Here is an 11,085-nt window from a genome sequence, read left to right as displayed (position 1 = left end):
TTGGCCACAGCACTTGCTTTCCTTGTGAGGAGAACCTCTTAGGAAGAGAAAAGAAAACAAATGCATATCCCATACTTGCCTCGGATTTTCAGTCCTCTGTGTTCCTCGAGATTTCCCTCCCCTGCGCCAAACTGTCATATCGAGCCCCAAGAAGAGGAATGACCCACTTATTCCACCTCATGTGGCATATTGCACCCAAGGTGCTGCAGCCTTGCAAAGAATCTGCTAGAACTATGTGACAATTTTCTTTCTTTTCTAAGGCAGAAAAACAGACTCTGCACAGAAATAGATATAGTTTATTTATCCACATTCTTTTACTCTTTGTCCATACACATAAATACTTTACAGTGGACCTAATATCAGTGCAGATTATTAAGTACCTGGCTTTTAAATTATTATTTTTTGAGTTGGAGTCTCACTCTGTCACCCAGGCTGGAGTGCAGTGGCATGCTCAGGCCACCACATTCTTGACCTTCTGAGCTCAGGTGATCCTTCCGCCTCAGTCTTCCAAGTAGCTGGGCCTATAGGTGTGTGCCTTCAAGACTGCCTAATTTTTCTGATTTATTGCCAAGTTGCCCAGGGTGGTCTCAAACCCCCATGCTCAGGCAGTCCTCTCACCTCCACCTCTCTAAGTGTTGGGATTATAGGCATGAGCCACCAGGCCTTGGCTTTTTAAACGTATTCATATTTCATTACTATCACTTTTAATGACTAAATTAAGGAATCAATAATAGCAAATTAGTCGACTGGGAAATTAAATATTTTTCTTCCAATTCATACATAAACAACAACTACCCACTACTTTTCTCATTTACTCATTATGTGCTGGGTTCCCTGGTTGTCCTTTGGTTTGGGGAATGTCCTCACTCAATGCTTCCCCTTTCACATTCAGTCCACATTCCCAATCAGGCCTGTGCAAGGTATATTGCAGGATCAAGGTGAAAAGGCAGTGCTTCTTCTATGGGCTTAAGGGCTATGAGGTAGGCTGTTTCTTCTTCCACTTCGTCCTATTGTGGGTTCTCTGGTGCCCGATAAGGTGAGAGCTCTGGGTGAAGGCTCTTCCACATTTCTTGCACACGTATGGGCGCTCCCCAGTGTGAGTCCTCTGATGCCTGATGAGGTGGGAGCTCTGGCGGAAGGCTTTTCCACAGTCTCGACACGAGTAGGGCTTAGCTCCAGTGTGAGTCCTCAGGTGCTGGGAGATGGCTGAACGATCATTGAATGTCCTCCCACATTCTTTACATTCAAATGGTCTCTCTCCAGAATGCACTCTCTGATGCTGTGTGAGGGAGGAGCTCTGAACAAATCCTTTCCCACAGTCTTGACAAACATAGGGCTTCTCTCCTGTATGGATTTTTTTATGCACAGAAAAGTATCTCGGGTTCCCAAATATTTTACCACATTCACTGCATCGGCAAACTTGGCTCTCCTTGTGAATTCTTATAAATTTAATCTGCTTAGCACTCCGGCTGAAGGTTTTCCTACAACCACTGCCTTCCTTGGGCTTTTCTCTTTGGTAGCTCTTCTGATGAATTTTTACATGTGAATCATGCATCATGCTTTTATCCTGTGAACCATGTTTGTACAACCGTTTTTTAGGAGAAATTTTCTGGAGTAAACCTTGGCTTGTGTCAAGAGCAGTGTTTGTCTGGGACTCAGAGTTTCCACTATGCTCTTTGTGAGGAAGGTCTTTTTCCTGAGCTAACCCCACCTGTTTCAATGCTGTATCTGGGACTTCCTGGACCCTACTCTGCAAGACATCTTCTGAGGTAGAGGATGAAGCACACTTCCTTGCAGATTCTTGTACTTTTGGGTTGTGGGCTGGTTCTTCCTCAGGAATGTCAGAATTTAGAGTTAATTGTTTATTTTCCAGTGTAGTCTCCCACCCTGAAAGAAATCAAAAGATGTAGATACCACAGAAGTGCTGAGATAGGTCTAACAATACAACATAATTAAGCAAAAGGAAGGATATTTTTCCAAATAGTCATGCAACCCGAGGAGAGACTGAAAAGCAGTGAAGCACCAAAAAGAGGAACACTGAACTTGGTGAACAAAGGATGGGCAGGGATGTTCTTCTACATCTCCACATTTCTGCCCTCTCACACACCCTTGAGGTGGACAGCAAGTCATTCCTGCACTGGACCTGAAGCTGTCTCTGTCCACCCAATGCTCCCATTCCTCCAGATCTACAGTTTCAGTTCAAGGCCCTGGATGGAGCAAGGGCCTCTTGAGGATATGCCCAGTCCTAGTGGCAAGAGCCCCAACTCTGAATCCCTGTGGCATACCAGTTCTGGGATGGGTGAAGTTGGGGGCATGGCCTTACCTACAGAGACCAGGTGCCCAAAGGTCTCCAGCATTATATCATGGTACTCCGTTCTCTCTGTCGGGCCCAGCAACCCCCACTCCTCCCGGCTGAAGTCCACGGCCACATCCTGGAAGGTTACTGGCTCCTGTAATGTCACATATGGGTCTGCTCAGCAGCGAGGTTGAGGGTTGTCAATGGGGAACAGAAGAAAGGCCAGCTGGGAAATTCCAACAGAGCTCACTGTGCTGGGGACTCTCTTGCTTTACAGATTTGCTCAAAGACACCAACTCAGGGCCTAAAAGAGGTACACTGGGTCCCTTCTCAATAAAACAGAGTCTAGAGCCCAGGCAGGGAGGCACAGTCCCTACTTCACAAAGAGCTACAAGTGCAAAAAGCAAACTACGTCATCCTAACCACACCTCTATCTAGTCTGCCCTGTACTGACACTTCTCTTCAGTCTTCTCCTGCTATGAATACTGCCCCCCTACTTGGTGGAAATGACAACCAAGTTCCTGTCTTTGTGGACAGAGCTGATCTGAAGTAGGGCAGTCACCCTGGCAGTGCCATGACTGGTCTTTTCTGGGGAACGGACTCTGGGACTCTGGGAAGAGGAGGTCCCCAGTCTAGTTTTGTAGGGATTTAGGAGGTATTTTGTCCACATGGGGCAGAATGTGCTTGAGAAGGAATGGTTGAAAGCAGAACCGTGAGACCAGAGTTGGTGAGGGATTCACTCCATCACCTGAGAACACAGGGATGCAGCCTTGTCTGAAGCCTACTTCAGAATACATGAGAGCCAATCCATTTACTTCTGTGTTTGAGCCAGCATAAGGTACTCAGAGTGCAAACAGCCTTGACCAATGCCACCTATACACCATCACCCCAATTTGAAGGACCAGTCCTGTAGGCAAGACAGTTACCAGTCCTCTTTCATCCACACTACAGCTCTGGGTTATTCTGAAGCAAATCTCAGACACTCAAACACACCTAAGTATGCATTTCTTTTTCTATTTTTTTGTTTTGAGTTGGAGTGACACTCTATTGCCCAGGGTGGAGTGCAATGGCATGCTCACGGCCACCACAGCCTCGACCTGCTGGGCTCAGACAATCCTTCTGCCTTACCTTTCCAAGTAGCTGGAACTACAGGTGTGCACTAACCACACCCGGCTAATTTTTATATTTATTGTAGAGACAAGGTCTCACCAAGTTGCTCAGGCTGGTCTCAAACCTCTAGGCTCAGGCAATCCTCTTGCCTCCGCCTCCCAAAGTGCTGGGATTACAGGCTTGAGCCACTGCACTCAGCCAAGTATGCGTTTCTGAAGGATGAGAGCTCTCGTTATAACCTGGAGATAAATGTGGTTGTCCCACCCCTGCCTGTGGTTGTCCCACCTCTCAAGTCACACTTGGTTGGTCACTTCTCTCTTGCTTTCTCAACTCTAGGGCACTGTACCCCATCTCCAATGCACCACAGTGGCAGGAGGGCAGAAGGGGACACTTCAGGAGTGGGGCCTGCCTCACAGGGGATGCAGGAATCAGAAAAGAAAAGAGTAACGCTCCCCACTCACCTCAGGCAGCACCATCACTGGCTGGATGGCCACATCCTCCTCCTGTTTCTCTTCCTGCAGGTCAGTGACCTTGAGACAGCAGACGGGGTCCTGGGCAGGCTGTGCAGGCAGTGCTGGTGGAGGCATGTGGTAGTTAGTGGGCGTGGTGATCCTTGGGCAGGGCAAGGGTAGCCTGTCTCTGCAACCCACAGGGCCACTGCACACCCACATCCTGCTGTGGCACCGTGATGGTCTCTGCTCCTGTCCTCACTCCTCACCAGCTCAGCTATCTGCCACTCCCCAGCTCCTCCTCATAGCACATGCCCAGATGTCCAGATGGGGATGAAGACCCCACATCGGATCAACCTTCATGACCATGGGGCATCCGTGTCCCCCACTGCCGAGACCCCTGGTTCCACTCCTCCTCTCTCTAGAGACTATTTTGGGCCCCAGACCCTTGCGTGAGGCTGCCTAATGCCTCATTAGAAGGTCCAGGGCTTTTTTTTTTTTTGAGTTGGAGTCTCACTCTGTCGCCCAGACTGGAGTGCAGGGGCATGCTCCCAGCCACCACAGCCTTGACCTGCTGGGCTCTGGCGATCATTCCACCTCCACCTTCCTAGTAGCTGGAACTACAGGCACGTGCTACCACTCCTGGCTAATTTTTGATTTACTGTAGAGATGAAGTCTCACCAAGTTGCCCCAGTGGGTCTCAAACCCGTGGGCTCAAGCAATCCATTCGCCTCAGCTTCCCAAAGTGCTGGGATTACAGGCTGAGCCACTGAGCCCGGCCCAGGGCTTCAATAATGCTGATTTCCACCTCCACCATCAAGGGGGACCCCCGATATGACCCAGGCTGGCCCACAGGCCATCACTTCTCTCCTGGCCAGCGACTAGATCTAAGATGAACACAGCCCATTGCCAGACAATCAGAGTCAATGAGGCTTTTGTGGGAACATTTGGGAAATAAAAATTTCATGTTGGGAAGCCCCACAGGGGACAGCCTGCCTATAAGTGATGTCAATGGAGGGAGAAGAGGTACAATATGGGAGAATGAGTCCTGAGGACACTACTGGAGCTCCTGGGTCCAGCTCTGCCTGATGTTAGGTCCTCCTTTAACTTTTTCGGTAAATTAGCCTTTTCCCTTGAGCCAGTCTGTGCAAGGCTTTGTGGCAGTCAGGCACAAGAGTCCCAATTAACACTGATCACAAAATGTGGGATTCTCAGGGTTCTCTGGAAAGCTCCTCCTACTGTCTTCTATGACACCAACTGACTTCATTCGTCCCTGAGATTAAACACAGAATGCAGTCACTGACTTGCATCTCATGAACTCCGTAACTGTCTCCTTGGCACTTATAGTTTCCTATTGATGCTATAATTTCAGTGACTCAAACTGACATAAATTCATCATCTTGCAATTCTGGAGACCCCTGGCACCAGGACACGCACCCATCTTGAAGTAAACTTCATTAAGTCTCTTCCACCCCAGAAAACAACCACCACATCTGGCCCCTTCCACCCACAGCTCCTTCATGTCTGACCTTCTGCCATGTGCCTCACTGGGCTAAAATCAAGCTGTGTTCCTTCTGGAGGCTCTATGGAAGAATTTCTTGGCTTTTCCAACCTCCAAGGCTGTCCCAAAAGGAACAGAATAGGGGCTGATAGCCCCTTCTTCTAGCAACCCTGCTTCTGTCATCAAATCTCTGACTCTGACGTTCATCATCCTGCCCTCTTCTTATAAGGACTTGGATGGTTACATTACACCCACACAAACAATCCACTGTATCCCCCATCTCAAGAACCTTAATGTAATCATTTCTGAAAAAGTTCCTTTTTGCCATTTCAGGTAACATATTCACAGGGTCCAGGTTTAGGACACCGACACCTTTGGATAATTATTCTGCCCAGTGCAGCATCCCAGAGACTCAAGGCATCTAAAACAGACAACTCATGCAACTGCCTGTTCTACCACTTCTACACCAGTTTCTCCATTCTGACCTCTCAGAATGCCACCACTCCTTTGCAGGATCCCTCCCTTCCCCTTAGTCATAAACATCAGCCAATCATTCATTCACTTTAGAAATATCTTCTGGGCACCTGTGAACATGGAAAAGAGATGAGCAACACAGAAGCATCCATCCTTCACGAAAGAGGCTGATGAAGAAATCAAGACTCTCAGAGTCTCACTCCCAAATACACCCCACACATGTGCTCTCTTTCGCTCACAACGACCATCACTCCTGTCCAACCCAAAACCCCTCAAAGGGCATGGCAACATCTCTAGGTAGGCTGTGTACATCTAGTCTTCCCCTGTCCACATGCTGCAGCCTGGTGAATCTTTAAAGCTCACATTCAATTTTGTCACCTGCTCCTGGAATTCAGAGTTCGATTTCCACTGCTTTAGAAAAACACTTTCCGCCGGGCTCAGTGGCTCAGCCTGTAATCCCACGCTTTGGGAGGCTGAGGTGAGTGAATTGCCTAAGCCCGTGGATTCGAGACCTGCCTGGGCAACTTGGTGAGACCTCATCTCTACAATAAATCAAACATTAAGCTGGGCTCGGTGGCTCAGCCTGTAATCCTGTGCCTTTGGGAAGCTGAGGTGAGTGGACTGCCTGAGCCCACGAGTTCAAGACCCGTCTGGGCAGTGAGACCTCATCTCTACAATAAATCAAAAACTTAGCCGGGCCTGGTAGCGCGCGCCTGTAGTTCCATACTTGGAAGACTGAGGCGGAAGGATCGCCAGAGCCCAGCAGGTCAAGGCTGCGGTGGCCGGGAGTGGCCACTGCACTCCAGTCTGGGTGACAGAGTGAGACTCCAACTCAAAAACAAAACAAAACAAAAAAAAAAACCAGAACAGTTATTTATTTATTCATTCATTTATTTATAGAAGGCAGGACTTATTGAGAGTTCATTCATTCATTCGTTCATTCATATATACAAAGCAGGACTTATTGAGAGGACAGAAAAACTCCCACAGTGGGAGGGGACCCGAAGGGGTTGCTCTAAAAAAAAGTTTTAACAAAATAGAGATGGGAATCTCACTATGTTGCCCAGGCTGGTTTCAAACTCCTGGCCTCAAGTGACCCTCCTGCCCTGGGCTTCCTTAAGTGCTGGGATCATAGGCATGAACCACCATGCCCTGCCTTCAAGCTTTCTTGATCCTAGCATTGTCACCTGCAAAGGAATTTGTCAAATCCCTGTATCTCTCACTTGAGTACAGGCTCTATAACCTCTGAAGTCCCATCTATCTTACCTAGTGCTAGAGGGGTCATACGGCAGCAGGGATACCAAGGGGATGGAAACGAAGTACTCTTATCTGTGAGCTTCCATCAGAAGTTTGCAGAGGGCTCCTTAAAAAATGCAGTGCTGGGGCCTGGCAGGGTGGCTCACGCTTGTAAACCCTGCACTTTGGTAACAAGAACTAATTGAGCCCAGAAGTTCAAGGTCAGCCAGAGCAACATAGCAAGACCTCAGCTCTACAAAAAAATAAAAAAATTAGTTGGACATGGTGGCATGTACCAGTAGTACCAGCTACTCAGGAGGCTGAAATGGAAGGATAACCTGAGTCCAAGAGGTGGAGGCTATGGTGAGCCATGATTGTGCCACTACGTTCTAGCATGGGCAAAAGAGTGAGACCTCAACACACACACAAAAAAATGCAGTGCAAGACCTTCCCCTGGAGGTTTCAGTAGCTCTGACTTGGGAACACACATGTCCTTAGTCTGCATGAAGTGGGTATAACCCTTTCTCCAACCCTTCCAGGAATCTTGGAGTTCTTATCTCACTGCAGGTTCCTCCAAAAGATGCTAGTGAAGCTATTCCTCTTCCACCACTGCACTTACCTTCCTCCTCAGATATCCAGGTCACATCCTCTACCAGGGCCACTACCTTCTGGCAGTCCTCAGGGTGTTGCGATTCCACCCACGTCCGGAGCTTTCCAGGCAGAGTGCCCAGGAATTGCTCCAGCACCAGCAGCTCCAGGATCTGCTCCTTGGAACGCACCTCAGGCCGCAGCCACTGGTGACACAGTTCCTGAAGCTGGGCCAGGGCCTCTCGGGGTCCTGTCACATCCTCATAAGAGAACTGCCGGAACCGCTGGCGAGCAGTCTCAGGGTCATCTGGATGCTTGTCCTGTTTGACTGGCTTCCTGAGGGCATCTGGGCTCAGGCCCCTGTCTTCAGCATAGAGGGCCCGGATCTGGTCATTCCGGGGGCCAGCCACCTCCTGGTTCAGTGTGAGAACTTCAACAACCTCTATATTTGTCAAGGGATTCTTAACAGGAAGAGGATCCAAGTGAGGGTCCGGCTGAGGCCCAGGACATTCTGTAAGTCAAAAGTAGAGCAAGACAAATGGCCAATAAACACATGAAAAGATAGTCAACATCACTACCCACCAGGAAAATACAAGTTAAGACCACAGTGAAGTATACTTCACACCCACTAGAATGGCTACTTTCAAAGATAGATAGTAGTAACAAGTAAAGATGCTGAAAAACTGGAACTCTCATATACTGCTGTTGGGTATGTAGAATGCTGTACCACTTTGCAAAACAGTTTGGCAAATCTTCAAAAGTTAAAGAGTTACCAAAAGACCCAGGAATTTCCATCCTAGTATATATATCTAAGAAAACTGAATACACCTGTCCGCAAATACTTACACAAGAACGTTCACAGCAGCATTATTCATAATAGGCAAAAAGTGGAAATTACTCAAATGTCTATCAACTGAGGAATATATAAACACATTGTGACCTATTCACAGCAAGATATAGAAGTAAAGTACTAACACATTGCACAACACAAATGAAACTTGAAAATATTAGTAAGTGAAAGAAGTTCAGACACAAAAGGCCACATATTATTACATTTACATCAAATGTCCAAAATTCATAGAAAGATTAGTGATTGTGAGGAGATGGAGAGATTAAGAAATATTAGAGTATAATTGCTAATAGGTATGAGATACCTTTCCGGGGCGATGAACATGTTCTGGAATTAGATAGCAGTGATGGCTGCACAACTTTGTAAATATATTACAAAACAATGAATTGCACTTTTTTTTTTTTTTTTTTGAGTTGGGAGTCTCACTCTGTTGCCTAGGCTGGATTGTAGTGGCATACTCACGGCCACTGCAGCCTCTACCTGCTGGCCTCAGGTGATCCTTCCACCTCCGCCTTCCAAGTAGCTAGAACTACAGGCATGTGCCACCACATCTGACCAATTTTTTTCTTATTTATTGTAGAGACAAGATCTCATCAAGTTGTATAGGCTGTTCAGGCAATTCTCTCACCTTGGCTTCCCAAAGTACTGGGATTACAGGCTTGAGCCACCACTCCCGACCTTATTTTTTTCTGAGTATGGGTCTCATTCTGTCAGCCAGGCTGGAGTGCAGCCTCAACCTGCTGAGTTCTGGTGATCCTTTCACCTCAGTTGCCTGAGTCCCCATGCTTGGCTAATTGTGTGCGTGTGTATGGCCCAGGTTGGTCTCGAACTCCTGTACTCGAGTGATCCTTCCACCTTGCCTTCCTAAATTACTGGAATTATAGGCATGCACCACCGCACCCAGTTGAACTGTACATTTTAAAGAAACAAACTTTATGGTATGTAAATTACATCTCCATACATCTTTTATTTTGTAAAAAAAAAAAAAAAAAGCAATAAGGGTTGAGAAGGGACCCCTGACACTGTATGCATGTACACGTAGTTGTACCATCCCCACTGGGGCCAAGAACGAGAGTGCCTGGAAAAGATAGGGACTCTGGGTCCTGGTACAGAGTCCACAAGAGAAAGTCACTGACCTGAACTCTATGATAACCCTAAAATGCTAAAGGGAAAGCACAAAGCAACAGGAAATGAGAGCTCTTGAAAATCATAAACAGAAATGCTAATTCTAAATAAAGGTTTAAAGCATAAATACAAAAACGTGAGTAACTACAGACTATGCCTTATTTTTAAATTATATTTGTAATGTTTAATGGCATCAATGTCACTGCACTTTCACCTTTGCTCCTCTAAGCATAAATGGTTAGCACAATTTTACCAGGAAGTAGCTCAGCCTGAACTCAAAGCTTTAGCAATGAACACATGGATGCTTTCACTGGATGGATCTACTTATGGTCAGGGAGTTTTTCAGAGATGAAGACAGATATAGAAGCACCAAGAAAATACATATAAAGGCAATACCAAGCCACATGAACACGACCTTGAATCACAATCTCTGTGGCAACAGGCCTAGAAGGTCAGGACTTGCATAATGACTTCCAACATTCTTTTTTATTGCCCCTCCAATCAGAATCTTCTCTTATAAACATATATATCTTCCCACTCCCTAACTGCTTTGAGTCTCTACCAACCACAAAAGGCAGTGGCTGAGTCCTACATTCGGCTCTTAGTAAATCTCTGCGTGTCCTCATTTGAATGGTCTGTCTTATTTCCACAATATGATTCCTGAACGACATACTGCAGCAAGTTAGAGCAAAACTAGAGTCACAAGTACTGTTAGAACATGGCTCAAAAAAAAAATGGCTAAAAATTGCCCTGTCAACAGTGTGTTATTTATTTAAACGTGATTACTATAAAGTTGTTTTTAAAAAAAACAACAAAAAAAAACTTCTGTCACGTGAAGAAAGAAGACAGGAAATTACTAGTGTGGAATAGCTAAGCCTGTATTAAAAGTAAAAAACTTTTTTTTTTTTTTGAGTCGGAGTCTCACTCTGTCACCCAGACTGGAGTGCCGTGGCCGCTTCCGGTCACTGCAGCCTCGACCTGCTGGGCTCCGGGGATCCTTCCGCCTCAGCCTTCCAAATAGCTGGAACAATAGGCGCGCGCTACCACGCCTGGCTGATTTTTGATTTATTGTAGAGATGAGGTCTCGCCAAATTGCCCTGGTGGGTCGAACGCGCAGGCTCAGGCAATTCACTCACCTCAGCCTCCCAAAGCGCTGGGATTGCAGGTTGAGCCACAGAGCCCGGCTAAAAGTAAAACACTTTTAAAGGGCAGCGGCAGCATGCGCACCAAACGTCTGGATCCTCCTCGGCGTTTGCATCCTCCCAAAGCCTGCTGAACCTGTTGTCACCGCACTCAAACAGCGTGGGGCTGGACTCCAGAAACGGCGTTCCCGCATGGCGGGCCATGGTAGCCTTATTCAGTCACTAACGCTTCCGTCTCCCCACGCGCGCGACGCCCTCAACGCCCCTACGACCACGCCCCCGGACCTCCCGCAGCCGCCACGTTCGGCCAGGCC

General features: G+C 47.2%; 1 protein-coding gene across 1 annotated transcript in view; it reads right to left on the bottom strand.

Annotated features, from left to right (window-relative positions):
- Window positions 1-276: 276 nt before the first annotated feature.
- ZNF274 (zinc finger protein 274) overlaps window positions 277-11,085 on the bottom strand; it is a 26,663-nt gene continuing 15,854 nt past the window's right edge. Inside the window, exons 5-8 of the mRNA XM_021718329.1 lie at window positions 7,686-8,165; window positions 3,868-3,980; window positions 2,324-2,450; window positions 277-1,887 (exon numbers count right to left, since the gene is read on the bottom strand). Coding sequence (XP_021574004.1) covers window positions 974-1,887; window positions 2,324-2,450; window positions 3,868-3,980; window positions 7,686-8,165 — 1,634 coding nt within the window. The 3' untranslated portion in view covers window positions 277-973. The remainder of the gene's footprint in view (window positions 1,888-2,323; window positions 2,451-3,867; window positions 3,981-7,685; window positions 8,166-11,085) is intronic.

The sequence above is a fragment of the Carlito syrichta genome, unplaced genomic scaffold, assembly GCF_000164805.1.
Source record: "Carlito syrichta isolate Samal-C Ts95f unplaced genomic scaffold, Tarsius_syrichta-2.0.1 Scaffold312083, whole genome shotgun sequence".
In the NCBI taxonomy this organism is placed as follows: domain Eukaryota; kingdom Metazoa; phylum Chordata; class Mammalia; order Primates; family Tarsiidae; genus Carlito; species Carlito syrichta.
This window is presented reverse-complemented; position numbering and strand designations above follow the sequence as displayed.